Genomic DNA, 24030 nt, shown 5'->3' on the forward strand with positions numbered 1-24030 from the left:
AATTTTCTCCCCTTATATTCTCTCTTTCTCTTCCTCTTCATATATCCATCCAATGATCCATCCAAAATCACAAGAATGTTCAAGGATTAAGCAACTGTTATTTCTTCCTTTTAATTATTTTCCAATCCCCAGTGGAGTAGCAGAGAAATTTGTAAAGTTTTTTTAAAATTATACTAGCAGTTCTTATAAAACTTCCTGACAAAGGAAATTGATGCAAAACATTATGTGATAGAAATCAGATTGAATGCTTTGTTTTTAGTTTCAGATTTCTCATTTGAAACATTAAGAAGGCAAATGCTGAGTGTGAAAGGCAGTCTAGTCTATATTATACCAGAAAATGATTTATTTATCAATGAAATTCCCCTTTCAACTGATTTGGGGAATTGCAAGGTCATTCAGTTCCAACCCTGTCATTGCACCTTGACCTCCTCTTGATAAGTTATCTTCAGTCTCTGCTTCAAAATTTCTCGAGCTACCTGCTTCCAAGAATATTTGGAATGGATGGACCATTACATTTCTATGAAAATTATTATTTTTGCAATTCACACCACTCATTTGGGTTGTAATCTCTGGACCTGCTTTCCCCACCTCAGTACCATCCAGATGTGTTGGAACTTCAAATTCAGCATTTTCAGCCAGTCCAGCTGGATTGAGGAAATCTTCTATGGAACAAGAAAAGGTTTCGCAAGGCCAGTTTCTTAAAATTAATTTTTGCTTAGAAGAAAAAAATGTGTAAGCGGAGGGAGAGAGTTGTGTTATGGAAGAGAACGTTTAGGTACTATTTATATTCGTGTTTTGTCACACCATTCCAAATGGTCACCTCATGTGATGTGTGAACTTTGGGCTTTTAAATGATGAGAGCACACTAAGCTTTTCATCAACTTTCTTTACATCAACATTCATTCATTCATTCATTCATTCATTCATTCATTCATTTTATAGCATACTACAGAGTAAGCAGACAAAAACAACATGTAACATAAGAATGAATCAATTCACCCATAAAGTAACACCACCAATCAAATAACTAGGATTAAAAGCCTGTGAAATAGGGTTGTTTTGACTGCCTTATGAAATGCCAAGGGGGAGAAGGCTGTCCAGACTTCCAAATGATGGGGACACAAAAGAAAAAGCCTGGTATCTAGTCTACATCCCACTAACCTCATGTGGACCCTCAACAGGCCCCCTACCTTTGGGAAGAATATAGGAAACCGAATTACTTTGGAGGGCATGGTCTTGATTTACTATATTCTGCCATTTTTCTTTATTATTTTTATTAACTTCCATTTTTCTTGCAATTGATGTTGGTCTTTTTATGGCTGATGGTTTGATTTGATTGTATGGCATAATTGGAGGCTGCTAAGAGTGGGTTGAAGTTTAACAGATAAATAAATAATTTCACCGGCCATGTTTTTCTAGAAACATACAATGTACAAGTTGGAAGGGACCTTGGAGATTATCTAATCCAGTGTTTCTCAACCTTGGCAACTTTCAGAAGAGTGGACATCAATTCCCAGAATTCCCCAGCCAGCAGGCTGGCTGGGGAATTCTGGGAGTTGAAGTCCACCCATCTGAAAGTTGCCAAGGTTGAGAAACACTGATCTGTTCTAAGCCCCTGCCTAGTGCAGGAGTCCAACAGCACTGCTGACAAATAGAGACTCAAGCAGAATTTTTCCCCTGCCTTCTTACTAGAGAAACTTTGAAAGGGAAGTTCCAGGGACTGATTTTAAAGCTGCTTGCATGCCAAGCATGGACCACACCATACAGCCTTCTGTTATACAAAAAAAAGCTTCGAACAATGAATAATAAATGGTTGAACTAAGGGTATTGGGTCAGGTTTTAAGGAAGAGAGTCATTTGATCAGAATTAATCACTGCCTCTCTCCAATATCAGCCCCGATAACTTGGTTTTCTGATTCTGCAAAACGGGCTCAGTATTTCCTTTGTATAATTGATGGGTTAATAATAAAGCATAAAATTGCTTTAACTGTATAGCTGAATGAAGTAAGCAGTGAGCATTACTACGGGCAGTATGTAATGAATTTTGTAATATTTCCTCAATAAATTACAGAGTGCTTTCAGTAGATTATTTATCCAGCTCTGTTTAATTAGGAAATGTCATGGCCTCTCTTAGTAATTCATGGTTTCACTATAAATGTATAAAGCTGGGTCAGATATTTCTACAAAAAGGAATTTCATTATACCATGAGCTTCCCGGAGAGATACTCACCCACAAAAGGGTAAGTTCCATAAGAAATATGAGCAGCACTTTCATTGTGGACGTAGATCCGTATTTGTATTCAGAACAGAATGAGACAAGTGAATACTAGAGATTTATAGTGCTTGTGTAAGTTTTGGTTTATTTACCACAGGGGAGGACAACTTTTTTTCAGTCCCAGACATGCTACATGGGGCTGGGTGGTAAGGTGGGCCAAAGCCACAGATGTACACACAAACGTGAGGCCATGTGCATTCCACACACTAGGTTGCGGCAATTTTGATCCAGGTAAATACCTCCTTGTATTGTTCCCTCCAAGTGATCCTTGTACAGATTGCTGGTTCTTTGATACTGTTAGCAGTGGGGAACTAAAAAGACTTGAGGAAGTTTGCTGGAAAGTCTTGTTCTTCTCTGAATTGGTAGAAGGGAGAGGAAGACTCATTTTTTTCCAGGGTTACTAAAAGGGTAGAGGAAGTTGTATTCTTTCCCAGGGTCACTGAGAAGGAGGGGAATGCCTGGTTGATCGTCCTCCACTGTGATGGAATGTTGTTATGAAGGCCATGCTCAGGGAGATAAGTGTTTCCTTAGCCCCCAACAGGAGCGTGGAAAGTTTAAGAAGATGAGACTGGCACCACCCTAAGGAATGCACGATGTTGTGGCTTGCTGGCTTGGGAACTGAGGTTCAGTCTGGAGAGATTTCTGTCTTGAGGTGGAAGCTAATAAACGCAACAGAACTGTATTTGCACTGTCTCATGGAGTTATTTGGGCTGAACCTGACATCATGACAGAAATCTCTCCAGACTGAACACCACCTCAAGACAGAAATCTCTCCAGACTGAACCTCAGTTCCCAAGCCAGCTGTTGGGGGCTAAGGAAACACTTATCTCCCTGAGCATGGCCTTCATAACAACATTCCATCACATCCACAGGATTTTCTACCACACAGGTGCAGGCTGATCAATTGCCTAGCAGGGCAGCATCCAGCCAGTTACTGTGAATTGCTCAGTCCTGACTTGGTGGCTAATACTGACATTTTGGAGAAGCATGAGGTAGATCACCATCTCTCAGGTGAATGGCGTTGCAAGCCTGCCTAAAGACAGCAGCAATACCTCCTGCTAGAAGCAGTACTTCTGGGAAGCATTCTATCCATAGGAAGTTCCCCCATATCTTATGTTTGGTGTAAGGAGGCAACAGATCTGTGGCTTTTGGATCTCAGCTTGCTGGCCTCCCTTGAAGTTACAAATGTAGCTCTCATTTATTCATGAATCCTACTGCATGCAGAGGATAAAACAAAGCACTTCATAAGCTTTGAACATGGGCCAAGTTAATTCTGCACATATGGGACAGCTCTCTGTGGAGAGTCCAACAAGTGGCAAAGTGGTTATTCCCAAGTTTTGTGTTACTTCTTGTTAATATACTTATCTTTGCATATTTTAATGTTCTAGGCAAGCACAGAAGGGAATTTGGGGTTCAAAAGAAAAACAGAAACATTAGCTTGCTGATAATGCATCTATGAACACTTCTGGCAGTAGGTCTCTGATGACTTATTTGTAAGATGTCATTCTTTAGCCAGTAAGATTCTCGTAGTGGCTCAGAGGAAAAGGGAGGGAAGAATGATTTCCACATATTCAGACAAAAAGGTTCCACTATCGTACATATTTCACACACTAGACTTTTCTTAACAATATTTTTTTAAAACATCATAAACAACAACAACAGCAAACAGCAGGAGGTTACAACATTATTCCAGTCACATCTTAAATCCATCAATATCCATAAGTGCTCAACCATCCAGAGGCACTCAATCTTCCAACGATATAGCTCAGCCTTCCAGTTACATTTCAAACCCATCTATATCCCTAAGCACTCAACCATCCAACAATGCAGCAAATGCTTTCTTGAAAAATAAGCTAACCATCTTCTTAATTTAGTGCCTGGCAGTTGAACAAGTTCCCCAAGGGTGACACAACTGAATATGGGCTCTCCTGCCTAGCCCCTTGCCCATTCAATATGCCCATGTCTTATGCAAAAGATATTCCTGAGTATTTGCTTAATCTGCTTGTAGATGGTTTGTCTCTCTTTCTGTGAAGATATGCAACACTGAAAGCAAAGTAGGGACATTCACAGCCATCCATCCATCCATCCATCCATCCATCCATCCATCCATCCATCCATCCATCTTTTCAGGCTCCACTGCAGAATCAGAAGAGAAAGATGGCAGCCTTCACAGCGACATTGCAATACCTTATACCACACACCCAATGAGTTCAAGCCATTGCCTTTCACTTGTTTCATGTATTTGCTTTCTAGACTTATATCTCACTTTTCCTCCTAGGGATCAAAGTGGTTTACATGGCACTCCCTCCTCCAGTTTTTCTCACAATGGAAGGTGGGCAGAGCTCTGTAATAGTCTGTGGGAATGACCTTGGGAAACAGGAGGAAGAGCCGCAGCCTAGACAACCATGGTGCACAAGATATCTTAGCCCACAGGAGCAAAAGGGACGTGGGAAGCATCTCAGAGCTGGCCCTCCCTAGTTTTCTGGAATGTAAAGGCAGGGGAGGGGGGAAGTGTTTTCAGACTTGCAAGATTTTGTTACTGTAATCTTTCAATAAAGGTAGTGTTAGTGATTTGTGCTTTCAGGACTACCTTGAAGGACTGACATCCTCAGAGAGGGAGTGGCTGGCCCAAAATTACCCAGAGAGCTCCTTTGGTTGAGGGTGGACTTGAACCTGGGTTTCTCCAGCTTCAGATCCAAAACATTAACCACTCTATCACACTGTGCCCAAGTGGGACAGGAAAAATCAGGTTTGGACCACATTTATAAGCAAATTTATTTCGTTCATACTTTGTACTTCAGCAGATTTTTCAGTGCAATTCTTGTATTGCATGCAGCTAGGTCTATACTAAGGAAAGCACACGTACACACATACATGTGTTTGTGTATAAGTGGGGAGGATCTAACACATTTTCATATACTCTGGACCCACTTTTAACATTCCATTCATATGTATGTGCATGCATGCACATTCAATGGTGAGGATCTAACACATCCACACCCCCCCACAAATACACATGTGCACCTACTAGTTTTCAAATCCAGGGATTTTTCCCCTTTTTCAAGGGAGAATTAGAGATATGTCAAGCATTGCCTAGGAGGTGTGGATCCACAGGGACTCCGCACAGACCAAATTGCAATCTATGCCACCAATTTCTTCCCCACAATTCCAATGAGAAGAAATTCCTTAAACAGACCAGAGTTGCAATAGGATGAAGTTGCATCTTTCCTGACATTTCTACCCTGCCTGCAGGAGCCCAGCAGGAACCTGTATTTGTTGAAGATTCTGACTCCCAAGGAGGAACATATGATTGCTCACAGCAGCAAAACACTGAGGAGGATGATTAAGATTTATACAATCGCGACTGGCAGTATGGATGAGCCCATTTCATGGTTGATTCGAATGTGGTATGTTATGAATGATGGGGGGGGGCATATAAATGCATTCAATACATAAATAAATAAGTAAATAATTGGATGAAGCTCAATCTAAAATAATGTCCATTTTAATCTGGCAAAATTACATGGACATTCTCCATTTATTTTGAAAAGAGGACCTCCTCTAGTCAGCATGGACAGCAAAGCAGTGAGGCTTTTTCATTCAGGCCAATTTCATCTTTCAAAAAGAGAAAGGGATACATCGGGCTGTAGGGCAGCAGCGAGTGGCCCCAATTTTAACGTTCCGTTCATATACTTGCTTGATCTAGAATTCAGTCATGTTCTCTCTGCTAGTGACTTAGCACCAGTGAGGAGCTGCCATTGTCCCCACAGACCAGAAGATGCTATTTCTGCCTTCTCACTCCACCTGCGAAGAAAAGCACCTTTGTCGTGTTACTGAACAAGGACATGACACTTCCCCATCCTAGGAAAGAGATGGCATTGACCCACCAGGAAACACTTCTGAGCAACTTTTGCACTCTGGGGAAGTGTCAAAACCCAGATGGTTACAGAAGTAAAAACGTTTTTGGGTCCTCTAATGCAGCATCAGTTTCAGGAACTGCAATGTGGCTCACATCCATAGAGTCTCAGAGATCTACCTGGACAACAAGCATGGGATTCTACTTCTAATTCATGTGCTGAGAAGAATGCAGAATTCCTTGTAACAAGAGCAGTGATTTATAGTCAGTATGCAGCTCTTTTCTGCCCATAAATGTTTTAGAAATCATGTAGAGGTAACGTGGATTTATGAAGCCTGTTACATTCAGTGCATGTTCTTGCAATTGCTGAAATCTTAATTCCTGGTTAACTAACTTTCAGTCTGGGCCTTCTCTGATGGAAATTCACCAAAGAAAAGGAAGAAGATCAAGGGCCTGAGAAAGTACAGGATAGCCTCATCTACAGGAAGCCATGCCCTAGCACTGGTCTCATGGCAGGACTAAGTCCCATGGCTCCTGACTCACAGATTTAGACCTTAATCTGCAAACTTGGACACTCAGGCCATTAGAAGGTAAATGTCATCATACAGAGAGCCAAAGACAGAGAGGTAAAGAAGTTCCAGGTCTCAGTAATGATCTATCTAGGAATAGTTATTGCTCCTCGGTAGACCCATTTTAGCAATCAAGGTTGACCCGTGCTAATTATGCTTGAGTAAAACCTGAGAGTTTCTAACAGATAAGCTTCTGCTTGGGAATAGAAAAGTGTTTGTATATACAGTGGTACCTCTACTTACGAACGCCCCTACTTACGAATTTTTCGAGATACGATCAGCTCTGGGCCCAAAAATTTACCTCTACTTACGAACTCGCCTCGACTTACGAACCAGATCTGCGGCCATTTTCTGCCCATTCCACATGGTCCACGGCCATTTTCCGCCCATTCCACGTGGTCCGTGGCCATTTTTCTGCCCGTGCCACGTGGTCTGCGGCCATTTTCTGCCCATTCCACGTGGTCCGCAGCCATTTTTCCTCCCCTGACACGTGGTCCGCGGCCATTTTTCCACCCTGCCGCGTGGTCAGCAGCCGTTTTTCCGCCCCTGACGTGTGGTCCGCGGACACCGGAACGGATTAACGGTAATTACATTGAACCTTATGGGAAAATTTCCTTCAACTTGCAACCAACTCGACTTGCGATCAGACTCATGGAACGGATTAAGTTCGTAAGTAGAGGTACCACTGTATTCTGTGCTTTGTCTGAGTATTTGGAAACTCTGACCTTTGCCTGGACCTGACAACACCTTACTACTCTATCTGGGACTTCTGCTTTCTTAGTACATTCCATTTATCTAGGACTTGCAGGGAGGGGGAGGGGGTGTCATTCAGCAGTGCTACTGGATTGCTTTCCTTGAACCACCCTATTTTCATGGACTACAATCCACTCTATAATTAAAGCCATAATCAAGTGAATACAAGACTCTTTGTTCACACAATAAGCTAAACCCTAAACTCAGGTTAACAAAATACAGCTGTTCTGCTCACATAACATTCCATGTGCAAAGAAAAAAATATTATAGTTTAACACGATAGTCTGGTTCACATAATCCATTAAGACCATATGTTTCTACAACAGACTCTTCTCCCAACTATCTATTTCTATCCCAGTTCAAACTAAATTGGTGGGTTTTTTTGTTTTTTTGTTTTTTGCAAATCCAGCCTTTATAGAACCCTTAGGACCATCACATTTGCCTAAAAATAAGATAACCTTGAGGAATCCCATCCCCCAAAAAGAGAAGATTAGACCAGAAAATATTTGTTTTATCTGCCTCCAACACCTTTTCCTCAATTAATCCCAAATAACCTTTCCACCGTAAATTGTTTCAGGAAAAAACAACCCTTCCTCTCAGAGAAATGCAGCAATTACTTTTGCCTCTCTAGATAACAAAGCATTTTGGGTTATAACCTCAGTGTATGTGTATATGTGTATTGCACATATATGTGTAAACCCATGCAGTTCCAGACATCCCATCAGACATAGTGAAATCATCATGGACAAATAAGTGAAAATTAGAAAGCTTGACTCTCATTAGATCGGGTTCTGGGAAACAGCAAATGATGTTGATCTTAAGAGCCATCTCCTTGCTTCTTCATAAATGGAGGTGTTGATCTTAAGAGCCATCTCCTTGCTTCTACGTAAATAGAGGTGCTATTCACTCTTCTTGGAAATAGTAAAACATTTCATTTGGGAACATTAACAAAAAAGGGCAAACTGCTTGTCCAACTTTGGCTAGCATATCCCTTGTTGGTAGGCATCTATGTGTTATACCCAGAAAGTACTTGGTTCATGATAATGACAAAGGGCACAACACATGGGAAGCTGTCTTACTGCAGGTCAAACCGTTGATCCACCTAGCTCGGTACTGCTGATATCAGCTCCTAGGATTTCAAACAAGGCTCTTTCAGTTCCACCTGAAGATGCCAGGAGATTGAACTTGGGACCTTTCCTTACAAATCATAGGCACTACCACAAAACTATGGCTCTTTCCATTCTTTGCTCACCCAGAATCTTCATTCCCACTGAATTTCTTTCTCACGAGTGTTTGTGAAACATTTAAACCCAAGGCAGGCAAATTTCTTGACCAGGACCGGCATTTCTGCCTACCTTCTCTGATCTCTAAAGGAAGGAGTGTCGGGGCTGACAAAGATGCAGGGACATGGTCAGAAAGAATAGAACTGAAAATCTGGCCCTTTAAAGAGGCAATTTTGGGGCCCTTTAAAAAACGTGTTGTGGAATGGAATGCATTCTCTTTGTCTACAAGTTTTTTCAGTTGGATCTTGAAGCCACAAATATGGGCTGGGAACAACTACCTACAGACTGGCCCTAAAGGCTACCAGCTGCCTACTCCAATTATACTACCCTACACTACAGGCTACATTCCCAGACTCATTTCACTTTTATATTCCTAAACCTGTCCACAGAATATTTGATGTTCCAAATCTGAAAGCGTCTCACCTTTGTTACTAAAAGAAAAAGAAGAAAGTGGAGAGATCACAGGGAACTATTGCCATGTATATGGCAGGAGAGCTGGGACAATAATCACCATATGTACCAGCAGCGGCCAATGATCAAGGACTGGCTTTTGTCTTAAAACTACAGGCATTCTTCTTCTCAAGCCAGGCAGTATTAAATACACATTTAAATGTGTACACTATTTATTACCTTTGGTTAGCTTCCATTTATTATACTGCCTCTACAGTGCAATTCCGGTTGACACGAAGGAAAAATGAAAACAAGTATTGATGGGGCTAGGAGCTTAAAGTGCTTTTTTGCACATTCATGCCAGCAAGGCAGCTAGTGGAGAGCATCCTTGGTATCCTGGCACAGACTTGAAGAAATAGGGGCTGGAGAGAGAGAGCTCTAGCCCCCAAAGGTGGGGAAGATATTAGCTTCCTCCAGTTTGGTGGCCTGGAGCAGTTTGGGATTAGCCATCTCCAGCATGCTAAATGGTATAAAGTCTATTTTATTTTTATTTTATAAAACACATTTTTAGAGCCACCTGACTCCAGAGTGACTCTGGGCAGCCTGCAAATTAAAACAGGGAGAAACGTGTCAGTAGCAAGAAAGACAATAGTCCCTCAGAGGGGACTATGCAAAACCCCCTTTCCCATACCACACCTTACCTCAGTGTTGTCCAAACTTGGCCACTTTAAGATGAGTGGACTTCAGCTCCCAGAATTCCCCAGCCAGCCATGCTGCATTTGCATGTTGCATGCTGGCTGGGGAATTATGGGAGTTGAAGTCCACTCATCTTAAAGTGGTCAAGTTTGGACAACACTGCCTTACCTAAAAGGCTCAGCAACCACCCCAACTCCTGGCTGGTTTAAGGGCAGGCAGGGTAGAGGCAGTCTGAATCTCTGGGAAAGGATCTTGTTCCAGAGAATAGGTGCTACAGTAGAAAGCTTTTTTTTTTTTTTTGGTCTGCGGTCAGTCATTGCTGACCCTGCAGTGACTGCTTGGACGAGTCCTTGCAGTTTTCAAGGAAATTGTTTTTCGGAAGTGGTTTGCCAGAGCCTCCTTCCTAGAGCAGAGCCCAGCTGGCGAGCGCAGGAGGCGGGGTTTCCGTTGCTTTGCGCCCTTTTCGGGCACGCGCGGTTTTTCGCGCTTACCGGCAACTGCTCCCGACTCCTTTTTGCAAGGCGCCACCAACATTTTTCCTCCCACCGGAGTGAGAGTACCCATTTATCTACTCACGTAAGTTTTCGACCTGTTGGGTTGACAGGAACTGGGGAGGAAACAGGAGCTCACCCTGTTTAATGCGAAGGCTGGACTCGAACCGCTGAAGTGTCGACCATTTCTGGCCGGCAACTTTCAGCGTCATTAAGCTGCTGCGCCACCGCATCCCCCCAGAAAGCTTTAAGTACATTTAAATATAAGCTTGACAACACACATTTCTTTGTCCTAGCTCTGCTTACTTTTTAAAGTGTATCCCAAGCACCCCACCCAAAGTCCAAGTTTGATCTGTAATCCCCCAATCCTTGTGTAGCCCTCTGTAGCATGCCAAATCAGGTAGTGATATTCCTCGAGTCATTTAGGGTTAAAAGTTCACCGAAACATCAATCTGAATCCCATACTTGGGAAGAGGAAATAGCTAAATTCCAGAGTGAATTGGAAGAAGACCATTCAAACATTGGCAAAAACAGTGAATGACCATCACAAGATTTACATGTTTAAGAAGGGTAATCATGTCTTGTAGGTGGTGACTGTAAGAGGGAAGTGTGGTATTGGATCACATAGTATGTTTCACCCAGTGTTTTTCAAACTGGCAACTTTAAGATGCGTAGACTTCAACTCCCAGAATTTCCCAGCCAGCACTGAGACATGGACACTCACCCATGGGCCCCAGAATTGAGCACCATGTCCAGGCAGTTTCCCTGGCAAGCAAACAAATCTCTCTTGCCAGACGAAAAAGGGTGAAGCAATAACAAGTAAAAGGAAGACGGCAGAGATGTTATTGCACAGAATATCTTCACCCCTTTTCAAGTGTGTCTGTAGTCTTGGAAACTCCTGAACAGGGTGGGAAGGGTTTACTTTCCCTGGCTTGTTATACTCCTCTTCTCTAATTATAATGGGATCTTCAGAACACACCACATCATTTTATTTAAGCATCTGGAGATGTTTTTCCTTGGCTCTTTGGGGTAGCTTACAGTGCTATTGTATCTTAGAAGTATAGGTTAACTGGCAAGGGTATTTTTAAAAACCCATTTGCTCCTTCTATCTTTCTGTGCCCTCATTAATCCTTCCCGTTTTATTACTGACTCCTTTTGAGGTCAAACTCCTTGACAACTATATGGATTATATTTTTCCAAAGCAAAATGCAGCTTAAAATAATTGCAAACTTGAAGCACACGAACTGAGTTAAAAAACTTGAACACTGAAATATGAAATCTATTGTCCACAAAAGGCTGGGGAGAACCAGAAAAATTTCAGGCTGGCACTTAGGGTAGCAGTGTCAGTGGAAAGCCAGTGTGCCAGAAGATGACATTCACAAATCAATAGGATTTCACTAAGCAAGTCCTGATCTCAACAAATGGCCAGGCTCCATGCAGGGAAAACCAGCATTTGCAAGAATATTCTAGCAGCCCCCAAAGGATTGATATGATTTCAGTAGAACAAAACGACGTTTACTAGATAATGCCCATAATGCCCCAAAGGGGAAGTTTGGGTGGCTATATATTCTTAGACTTCTGGAAGCCATCAGCTGGAGAAGGTTTACTTAGATAGCTGTGGGAGAGAATATGAAAATCCTATTTTCCTCCTAATCCTGCTCCTTCCAGATGCATAGACTTCAATGCCAAGAATTTTTAGCAATGGCCATGTTAGCTGGGGAATGCTGGGAGCTAATGTCCATGCATTTGGAGGGTACCTAGGCTGGGGAAAGATGCTTTATGCAATGGGAAAAGTTGAGTACTCAACTATTTATATATCCTATGAAACTCAAGTTAACATAGGTTTTTCTTCACCCCCATGGGGATATTACTTTTATACTCACGCAGTCCTATGAAGAATTTTCCTAACAAAAGTGTCCTGTTCAGCTAATGACCAGGGTCAACTCTTGCAGCTGATGGGAACCAAAATAAGCATAGTCCACAGTCTCAGAGACAAAAGTCATAACACACAGTTTAGATGTGTTTCATCTATGTTGTCACAATCAAGACCTGATATATGCATCAACATTGGACATGCTTAAAAGCACCTGTTTCAATTTGTCTGAATCCAAAGGTAACATTGGCATTTGCAGTAGCAAAGAGACAAAAGAAATATATTCAAAAGAGAAGGAAAGGGAAACTCAACTTCTACTTGTGTAGGTTACATTCCTCCTTCCAAGTCTCCACTTTTCCTTTATTCCACCCACTTTTGTGGCATCTGTTCCAGGGAAAGTGCAACATCAGAGAGGATTAAGGAAGCAACAGAGAATTCTGGTGGTGCACACAATGACTTCTGGCTAGGTTTCAGCTGTGGGGAGGACACAGTTCCATAATTCTGCTGTCCCGGGGAATGCTGGAATTGCAGAGAAATATTGTGGACTCCAAACATTGCCGTGTTAATCACTAGGAAGAGGCCAAAAGAGGCCGCATTGCTTTCTTTTCAAGCTCATGAGCCCATCTTATTTGCAGCCACAAACCTTGCCATTCAAGTGATTGAGCTCAAAAATTGAGAAGTAATAATATAGGGAAAACCTGGTTAGCTCTAGGGGGTAGTGGAGAATAACAAAAGCTACTCTCCCTTGAAATAACAAGGCAGCTTGGGGGTTAGTGGTGGATGCTGGAGGAAAATTACAATTGAAAGGTGAGCTGGCCAAGCAGAACTTGCAAAATTGCTTACAGGTGGATACTTTTATATCACCGATAAATAAGTGGGATTAATATTTAGGTCCACTCTTGCCTGCAGAGCTCTGTGTTCTGCAGTGCAGACTGTGGCTGGACTGAAGCTATACCCCAGTTCATAGCACCCCATAATCTGTGAAATGTAGCCTTGGATTTCTCAAATTATTGCAGAGAATTCTGGGGCCAAAGGCTTTATTGGAACAACATGTTTACCTAGGGCTAACCAAACTATGGTTAATAGTATAAACTCAGTTTTCTGAATTCATGCAATATAAGGAGCCATAAACTAACTATATGTGCTGAATTTTAACAAGATAGTAGGTTATGATGTGGGTGCCTCTGTCATATAAACCCAATGTTTGGATACAAGAATGCAGACAATTGAGGTTTCGCTTAAATGTTCGGGTGCCATTAAAAGGGACCTTGGAACTCTTTTCTAGGAGTGAAGTTTGCTTCATTGATGCCACAAAAATTAGGGGTGGCTGAAAGAGATGTTTGACAGCTTATTTGAGGCTCTAATTAGTTGTAGAAGAGACATAAATCCTGGCAAAAATTCTGTTCTAGTTATCAGGAATCAACCCACATTCTGGTTTAAATGAATCGTTTGTTATACTGCCTGATCTGGACAAATTGTACAAATTATAGTTAATAGAAATAGGCCAAGATCAACCCATGGTTTTAGATCTTGCTGTGTTTCATTGACTATAGCAAACTACAATTCCTGGGCCAGTTCTTGATTCTGCCTTTTCAGACAGGACTTATTCAAAGGCAATATTATATTAAATTATTAAAATTTTGACTCACATATAATAATTGACCTATCCTTTAGGATGGGGGGCAGGGAGGGGGGAGAGCTGGGAAGATCATGAAACATGAGGGAGGAGTTTCAGTGGCTCGAAGCACCTTAGTGGGGGCCACAGTAGTGTGGAAAAGGTGGCATGGCTCACAAGCGCTTCTCCCTGGACCTCTATCATTCCATCGGTGAGGGCATTAGGAGCTGTCGCTAAGTGAGATGGTCTCTCCCTGGCATCTTCTTCCTTTCTACAGATTTTATTTGCCTTGTTATTCTATTTATATCCTGACATTTTCTGGGAATTCATGGTGGTGTACATGGGGAGGGGGATCCTCTAATTTTTTCTCCAGGTCAAGCAAGCTTGGGAAAGTCAAGCTATGCAACGAAGCAGGGTCATTTCGGAATGAAATGTGGAAAATTCAGTGTGAATCTGACCCAAAGCTAGTAAGGTTTCTTTATTGGGGCTATTGTATCATTGTATTGAACTGAACTTATCCAGTGGTGAGATTGCCATGCATTCTGTTTTTTCCAGACATGTCTTAATCTTACTGAAACCTGGGACTGTTGAGAGACTTAAATGTCTGCAATTCTGCCATGCAGGTGTCAAGATCCGTGTTAGCTTGACAGGCAAAAAACTGCAGACAGTTGATATCACTAGGATCTCAAACAAATGGTGAATCCTCCTTCACAGTAGGTTGCTTTGGACAAACTGGCAGTGCTTTGAGCTTGTCTTGCATTGAGAAGACATTTTTTGTCACGTCTGGAGTGGATCGCAAGGGAGAGACTATGGTTTTCTCTTGCCTACATACATAAGCCAGGGAGAGTGTAAATACTGATTGCACGTGTTCCAAGGGCTGGTTGGTTGCAAGAAGAGGAAGAACATGTGTACAGTTGAAGGTGGGGCAACGGGCATTGACAACCACCGCTTAAGCAGTGTGTTGAGCTGAGGGGTAAACAGCTAATGTTAGATATTGTGGAAGAGTAATATTATGGGTATGATGAATAAAGCTCCCTTCGTCTCACCTCACCATTCTGGTGTGTTGGAATTCAACTTCCATAATCTTAGTCAGACTGTGGGAGCAATGAGAACTGAGATCCAAAAATATCTGGAGGACAGGGGCTTGGAAGAGACATGCTTGATTTGTTGAGTGAGACATATCTTAACAGAACACCTGAACCAAATCTGTCTCTGCTTCAGGATCCAGGGCATGGAGTAATCCAGCAGACTAAGAAAAGGCCTCTTGTGACTGGAAAGAGGATAGCCTTTGGCTGTGTGTAATTCAAGGGGGAGAGAGCGTCATGTAATTCCAACCCTACAAGAATGCTCTTATCTTCATGTCTGAATCATTGGCAGTATATGATCTGGATGCGTGGAAGCTTGAGGAGATGGTGGCAATGGGAATGGTCCTGAAAAGGGCCCAGGTGCACACATGGTGAGGCAGATAAACAGCCAAGATATATTTTATTTATTTGTACTGTATACTCCTGACAAGCCAAGTTTGGCCGCCTTTATCTGGAGTAACCCCTTGCCTCAGGTTATGCATTTACAGTAATTAATCTGAGGTTGTTTTTTTTCCTGATCATGAAACTAATGCTCAAAATCCAATCTTTACTTCATTCTGGTATCGTGTACACAGTTGCAAGAATTAATGTGCAGAGGGCAGCAACTATAATAATCTCTAGCAGCAAAAGTAATAGGGGTTTTTTGTGGCACCTTAAAGACTAACAAATGTATGCTTGTTTTTTATGTTTGTTGTAGAATAAACATTTTATTATTTGGAATTATTATTACTATTATTATTAAGAGAGGAAGAGGAAGAGGAAGAGGAAGAGGAAGAGGAAGAGGAAGAGGAAGAGGAGGAGGAGGAGGAGGAGGAGGAGGAGGAGGAGGAGGAGGAGGAGGAGGAGGAGGAGACTGTTACCACACAGCTTCAACTCCAGTGTGTGTTTGCATCTGTTTAGGACATGAAAGAATGTGTGTGCTGGGGGAAAGAGAAGCAAAAATAAATAAAATGTTTAAATGCATGGTATGTTTCATAAAGCAAGTTTCATAAAGTACCCTCCTCTTTGGAATGTCCCATTTCCTCCAATCGTGAAGAGTCTGTGTACCTCTAGTGACGGATGAGCTTCAACTGTGAGACCTGAGTTTGTTCCCAACTGCTTGGACAAAATTGCATGCTTTATTTTTTCTCTTCTTGGTTGCTATACTGGGTGCATACAGTTTTATTGGTTCATTTATTTACAGAATATGCTTACTGCCTCCATCCTAGACTCTCAGTGACTTATAACACAATAGAACTATACAATAAAACAAAGGTAAAAATCAAATATAATCTAATAAGAACAACATAATCTTGCTTAGCATCACAAATTTCAGATGAGTCACTAGTCAGCATACATGCTTCTTAAGACTCTTTGGAGATAATTTAGAATACAGTTGTGAGATTTAACTGGGATCAGTAGCATAAACATGCACTGGTGTTTGGTCAACTGCAGCTCTCTGGTTCATTTCTGGGTGAAGTCAGACTACTCGTTTTGAGCTTTGAAAACTCAGCTTTTCCATACCTGAGTTGAGAGTATCTGAATAATATCTCCATATTGTCTACTTGAGATCCTCTACGTGTTTAATATTTATTTATTCTGTTTCCCTCTAGGATACAACTCAAAGCCTTTGTAGCTCTGAAATCCTTTGGCTTTGAAAGTTCCCCCTTTCTTTGAAATCCACTGGAAGATGTTCTCCCCTTCTTGCACTAGGAAATGCTATTTTCTACAGGCTTTCAAACTTTTAAATGTTTCTTGTTCTCTTTTGTTTTCTCATTTCAGCAATTAAAACATATTCCTGTTAAAGCAGGGCTTTTGGACATATCTGAAATTAATGTTGGCTAGAAGTATTGAAAACAGCAGAGGTGGTGACAGCATATAGATAATAATGGATCCAATTTCACTCTCATCCTTCTTTAGTTGATGATTCTAATGCAAGAGTTGTTAACGAGTGGCTAAAAAGTTAATTGTTAGCCTCTGGAAGAATTAAAGCCTCTCATTTAGGGGACCAGTATTTCAGGATGTGAGAAAGCTTTATATGATATTTGTTAATATTTTTATATCTGAGGAAGGCAAAACAGCTCGACCGAATTATTAAAATCGTGGAATTTTTTTTTTCAAATGGCAAATATGACTGTAATGTAAAACTCCATCAAGGTTGGTGTTACTTTTAGAGTTCACTTAAAAAGTACATATACCCATCATATAAACATAATGGACACAGTGTTTCATTAACCAGTAACTTCTTTTTTTTTTTCCAGAATTGAATAGCAAGTTCAGCAAGATATGTGGTCCGGTCTTAGTCATGGTTGTTCTAACTCTAATACTCATATGGGAGATATTAATGCTTCTAAAGATGGAATCTCAAAGAACATTCTAGCTAAGCATTCTCCTGGCTTCACTAGAGAGATCTTAACATGGAGGAGGACTCAAACATGCAGTCTCTCAGAGTGGTACAATGCCCAAGATGCTCTGCATACCGTTCATACTGACACTCAGTTTGATGGTGGATCACTCGGCATTGTACAGTGAATACTGATTGTACAGTGAATACTTTTTAAAAATAATATCAAACTTTACCTTTGCCTTTTTAAGGACTGGCACGACCAGGCCAGGAATGGACATAAATGAGAGCCAATGAGCTGAATTCTCATCAGCCACTTGTTTGTCTTCTGTTACAGGAATGAGACTGTTTTACACCAATTCTGCTGCCCGGCTGCTGATGCAGAGCAAAAGCCTTCATCTGCAGACTCTTCTTCAAGGTGGGAAAATTGTCAGTTCATGCCCTGCTTGGGTTCTTTGTCCCCTCTCTCACTTTCTTGCTCTACTTCTACCTGCACACTCAAAGTATATAGACTTCTTTTTACCCACACCCTGATCCTTATGACTGTCTTTATTGAAAAACAGCCCGTTCTGACAGCTGGTAGCAAGGGATTTTCTTCCTCCAGTCTATTCTTCTGGAGCATAGGATGGTTGTGCCATCTGCAGATGGTGTCCTTGGAACTTCAAAATGGTTGTCAAAAAGAAAAAAAAAGAGTTTCAAACAAATGACCAAAAGTTATGATTCCATCAGATCTGGCGAGATGTTGGTGATACTGCATGAGAGGTTCTGAGTTTTTAGCATTCTCACCTGACTTGGTATGAGATCTTGAAGGCAAGATCTGGCCATTTTTAAAATACATATATTTATATTTTGGTGCCCGGACCCTCACTATGGTGCAAAATTATGCAGTGGCACATGAAATGGTTACTGAGTGTTGGCATATTAAAAGAGAAAGGGATGAACAGTGAGACTGATAGTAGGGAAAAGACAGAAGGCTCAGGCAAAAAATGATGGGGATTTTTAGCAATTACTCAGAACTTTGCTCCCTTTTCAGCAATTGGAAGAAAGTCAGTACCCATTTAACACTAATGCCATGTACGTTCTCTGTTACTGCCCAGTGTCATATCCTCTATGCTTTATATGAAAAAAAATTACAGAGTATGAACTGGTAACATTACTTCTGCTTCTGTCTTCATTCTGATTTGGCTTCATGGCAAAGCCAATGAAGAGCATTTTCCACTGCTAGGAAAATAGAGGGATTCAGGGTCTGGGTTAATAGTATAGATTGGTAAGTAACACGAGTTCATGAAGGTATGCTGCCCAAAAGGTTGGGAGGGAAGGGAGGAATTTCTCAGAACAAGACAAAGCAGGGAGTGGGAGGTTATGATAGGAAATAGTAAGAACCTAGTATTTTCTTAACGTCATAGCAAGGTGACCAAACATCTTTTCCAGTGTCTGGCCTTCCTTGTCATCTAACTCTGGCTTAATGTTCTGCAAGAAGCTTCTTTATGGATGTGGTAATTTATCCTGTAGTTGCCTCTTTTGCCCAAAGCAAAAGTTGTACGTCTAGTTCTGCATGTCAACTGACTCCCATTAAGGCAGTTGTCCTTCAGGAAAAAAGTGGAGGAGACGGTCTGGATCCGATGTCTATTAGCTGCCTTGACAAGGAACATTAAAAAAGAAAAAAAAAAGAGCTTCAAAATTAAAAGGTTAGGTATAATGGTTGAGAAGGAGCTATTCAGAGCCTCAGGTTTCTAGTTCTGAAGTGGAGAAAACAAATATTTTATAATAATGGATAGGATTAGAGCAGAGCAATTCACCATGTGGGAGGGAATTTTCACAGTAGTGGTATAATATTCACCAATATTTACATTTTATTCCTTCTGGGCATTGTCCTCCTCAATTCCCCCCAACACCATTGTTTTACCCTAGAAATGGCATTTTTCCTGAAACCAATTCATATAAGAAGAGACATTTTAATCCAGAGATACCAAAGTGAAGACATGTAGAATGAAATCATGAAAATGAGATTATAAGCAGGAGACTGAAGGAGGAGGAGGAGGAGAAACTTTGTTCCCATAACTCCTACCATAGCCAGGATCATTTGAACAGGCAACAGCAATTAAAAAGCCAAATCCTCCAACAATCTGACTTGCTTTTGAATTATTTTGGTTCAACTCTTCTAAGGACCACAATCTGTCCTTTTCTTTCTTGTTTTCTATATGCTTGGTCAAGGTTTGTATCTGCTTTGTGCTGGATACACAATTGGATCTGCCAATTTAGTTAAGTTTTTTTAAGCATGCACATGAAAAATGTGTCTATTTGAAAATTTGATTTTTTAAAAAAATCCTACATATGTTAATTAACTCTGTTTTGGACCATCTACATTGTGTTTATATTCCTAGTTAAGGTATTTACTGTGTTGGCACATATGTAGTTTTGAAAACACATACACACACACATTCCCCTAATGAAAGTTAGATTTTAATTTATCAGTCTGAATGAACTCATGAATGTGGACAAACACAGCACTAATGGGCAATAAAAACCTCAATATCCAAACATCTGTTACTTATAATACATTTTCTTAAGGGTTGTCTTAAGAATTTCTTGGCATCCTTAAGGAATACCTAAAATGCTAGAGCTATAGAGAGAATTTTATTATATGGAGAGCTATAATAAGAAATTTTTCTCAGAATCTATGTCTGTCTGATGTTCCTTAGAGAACACCATGTAGTAGAAGGATTTTTGTGTTTATAGTGTAACTAAATCTCAGTCTTTTGTAGTGCAAATAGATTCCAATTTCTTGGGGGTATTTTAGATATTAAGATTCCCATTCATGCAAATCTTCACACTTTCTCAGGCTGCATCACAAGTGACATCTGCGGCAAACTGCAGTGATGCCAGAATGATGTCCACACCACCACATGTGTGATGACATCATCACACAAATGTTGCCCTTACAGTATTTGCATGATCATAATTTACACATTTCATCATTTGGAACCCTTATCTCCCCTGCAGATTTTACCCATATGGAAAGCATTGGAGATGGAGAGTCATCACAAGATGACATTATTCCTTAACTTTTCCATCATAGTAGAGGAATTGAGGAATACATCTTAGTGCTTCTAGATTGGTCTTTCCCAGGCTGGTGATCTCCAGATATGTTGGAATTATACTTCCAGAATTTCCAAACAGCATGGCAAATTGGAATTCTGGAAATTTAAATCTGGAGATTATTAGGTTGGGAAAGACTCTCCTAGATTGCAAGATGACAAGAGGGTGTATGGAAACTTGGAGAAAGCAATTACAAGTAATCTTGTAATTGGGACATTTTCTCTTGAGAAGGAACCTGGTAAAAACCAAGTTGTGATTGCCATATTGTAGTAGAAAATTAGTGAAACTAATGACAAAATATATTATAATTTGTAAGCATCCTCACCCTGAGTGATTTGCACTGAACAGTTGTGAGGGTTCTTTGTTTTCCAAGGACCAAACACACCACAGCATAGCAAATCCATACAAAATGTTTCATTTCAGCACACACCTTCCCCAACAACAGACTATTGCTCTCCACCCGTCTAGGACTTGCAAGGTGTTGTTGTCATATAAATATGTCTTTAATTTTTGTTGTTGTTGTTCAGTCGTTAAGTTGTGTCCGACTCTTCGTGACCCCATGAACCATATTGCGCCAGGCCTTCCTGTCCTTCACTGCCTCCCTGAGTTTGCTCAGTTTCATGCTCATTGCTTCAGTGATGCTATCTAACCATCTCATCCTCTGCCGTCCCCTTCTCCTTTTGCCTTCAATCTTTCCCAGCATCAGGGTCTTTTCCAAGGAGTCCTCTCTTCACATTAGGTGACCAAAGTATCTGAGCTTGAGCTTCATTATCAATCCTTCCAATGAGCAATCAGGGTTGATTTCCTTTAAGATTGACTGGTTTGACCTCCTAGCAGTCCAGGGGACTCTTAAGAGACTTCTCCAGCAATGTCTTTAATACTCAGTTCAAACAAGAGTCTCAGAGTCTACAACTTTTGCCTTTTTCCATATATTCTTGCCCCAGTTGAGATGAGGTGCTGCTTCAGTATGGTTGCTCCTCTTCTAGTTACTACTGAGCTCCCAGCAAAGCTCCAAGCTCGGCTCCCACCCAGATATGCTGCTCACCAGAACCTGAGGTCCTGGCTGTTGAATGATAGTCCTCTTGCCTGCTTGTAATAGCTGCCAGTCTTCAGACATCGCCTCTGCTTCCCCGTCTGTAGGCTGTTTGTTTGTCACCTTTCCTCTTACACACACCCCCTCTCCCACTCTGTCTTAATGCTTGCTTTTCTAAGCTAAGGGCCTGGGTGGGATGAGGCTGCCTCTGGACGTCTGCATGTCCTCGAAAATGCCAGGGTGTGGCTCATTATCACAGGCAGCTGGAAAGCTGGCCTGGACGCTTGTGAATAGTCAAGGAAAATGGGGTGAGAAGTGTTTCTGCCCGGCTGCAGCTTACCTTTCCCAAGCACAGACAGCAACCCCACTTCGCTCCCTCACAGCAGTTATCACAAGAAAGCTGGGAGTGTTGTTATAGTAGGCAACTGCAAGAACTAGCCAGCTCAGGATCTTGACAATTGTTTTATTTGTTTTATTATTATATTTCTAACCAAAGTCCTCTGGCTGGATTACGAAGTTACAAAAGTTTCTTAAAACATTAAAACAACAACATTTAGAAAAACAGCAAAGTGACAAGAACTGTCAGTAACTGATAATTAATGAATAGCATAGGAAAGATAATACAAACAAATGAGCTAAATTCACTATCCCAGCACAGACTAGTCATTTAAAATCATACTGACTATAAAACTACAGAAATGCCTGGAAGAAAAGGAATATTTTAGCCTGATGCTGAAAGGACATCAGTGTAGGTACCAGGCTGGTCTCCTTAGGGAGAGCTTTCTACATGCAGAGTCTCACATACATACATACATACATAGTCATCACAGTAAGGAGTGTTATATGGAGTGCAGCAGCTGAGGCTTTCACATAATACATTTAGTAAGAGAGATACAGGTAGTCCTCAGTTAACAATGGTAATTGAGACCAGCAACTCTGTCGCTAAGTGACACGGTCATAAAGCATGATGTCACATGACCATGCTGACTTACAACAGCCCTTGTGGCAGTTCTAGTTGCCGTCATTAAGCAAATCCCACATGATTGTTAAGCGCAACATCATGTGATCACCATTTGCAACCTCCTGCTGGCTTCCCCGTTGACTTTGCTTGTTGGAAGCTAGCAGTGAAGGTCGCAAACGGTGATCACATGACTGCAGGACGCTGCAACTGTTGTAATTGTGAGCTGGTTGCCAAGCACTCAGATTGCAATCACATGACCATGGGAACATTGCAATGGCCACAACTACAAGGAGCGGTCATAAATCTCCTCGTTCAGTGCTGTTGTAACTTTGAACAGTCACTGAACAAGTGATCATTAAAGAAGGACTACTTGTAAGGTTATCAGCCTTAGTTATATTTGTGCCATATGCAGCATTTCCTGCTAACTGTACAGACAATGTCAGTCAATTCTCATACATTTTGACTGGTATGCCATAAGTCTAAAGCCTAGTTTTACCTTGTGCACACTCACGCTGTTTTATGCAAGCTAGGAACTTTCCTAGCCAACCTGTCTTGCAAACCTGCATTCCACCAACTGGATGTACATGTAGTATTCTGATGCAGAAATCATCAAGCACCATGTTGTTTCATTGTTTTACTATTTTTCTAGTGTTTTAAAATTACATTTGTAGTAACTTCGGCTCTAAAATATTGGTTTAGAAGCACCCCTGAACTAGAACCTTGATCCTTTAGAGCAGTGTTTCTCAACCTTGGCAACTTTAAGATGGCTGGGGAATTCTGGGAGTCCACCCATCTTAAAGTTGCCAAGGTTGAGAAACACTGCTTTAAAGATAGATCGTTTAGAGTAGCATCTCTTTTAGAACTGTTTGAGTACCACTCAGCTAGACATAAAAAAGCAGCCTTTCTGACTTGTGTGGTTTGAGTTTCAGTGTCTGGGTCCTGATAGAGTCCTTTATTGCAGCCAGTTCCAATTAAGCATTTCCAGCTCCTTTATCTGCATTTGGTGAGAAGGCAAGCGAGTGAGCTGAAGGTCCTCAGCATACTGATGATGCCTCACACTAAATCTCCCAATGATCTCACTCATCAGTTTCAGGTAGCTGTTTAAACAGAATAGGGGAGAAGACAGGATCTTGTGAAATCCTAGGATGCCTTGTTAGCTTATAGTTGAATGTTTTGGGCCAACCCACCAGGCGAGATAAGTCAGTAACTCAGCTGAGTATGTTGCAAGAATCCAGCCCTTTTGTGGTGGCCAGGATACCTGCATGGAGGAGGTCTGAAGAGTCAAGCTGGCAACGACCACCATGCAAGTGAATTCACTTCCTTGTTTATGTGCCTTGTGATGGACATCAAAAAGGAGCAGGACTTTAGTCACATGGTTGTGGCTGCCATTGTTATTGGCCCTGTTGGACATGACCTCAAATGAGGAGGAGGGGGAGAAAGTAGAGCCAGGGCCATCTAGGGACAATAGTTTTGGCATAGGTGATGCCAACCGTGGTGGAGCCAATGTCTCCACTCTGGTTGAGGCAGATCCAGCAAGCCCCCAGGACACCTTGCTTGTACCCACTGACAGCCTCTCAGATTCAGAAGTCCAGCTTTCCATGTCTGATAAAAAATCCAGCAACGGAGAGCTGAGCTCCACAGGTTGGAAAGGGTTGCCAAAAACCTTGCCAGTAGAAGAGCACACTTTAAAGAGTACATGTCTCCATGGTATATTGGGTGGAGGCTCTGA

The 24030-nt window shown here is 41.4% G+C and overlaps 1 protein-coding gene across 2 annotated transcripts in view; it reads left to right on the forward strand.

The window, feature by feature from the left end:
* The window catches only part of IQSEC3 (IQ motif and Sec7 domain ArfGEF 3), a 187865-nt gene that overhangs the window by 53624 nt on the left and 110211 nt on the right, over positions 1-24030 (forward strand). Inside the window, exons 2-3 of one of the 2 annotated variants that reach the window (XM_088141558.1) lie at positions 17546-17609; positions 21906-21925. In XM_088141558.1, coding sequence (XP_087997684.1) covers positions 17546-17609; positions 21906-21925 — 84 coding nt within the window. Of the gene's footprint in view, positions 1-17545; positions 17627-21905; positions 21926-24030 lie in introns of both variants that reach the window. The other variant, XM_088141557.1, reaches the window with a different exon arrangement.

Source organism: Python bivittatus, unplaced genomic scaffold (assembly GCF_059951505.1).
Source record: "Python bivittatus isolate LINGU-HERP-01145 unplaced genomic scaffold, Pbiv_v1 ctg000330_np1212, whole genome shotgun sequence".
NCBI lineage: Eukaryota > Metazoa > Chordata > Lepidosauria > Squamata > Pythonidae > Python > Python bivittatus.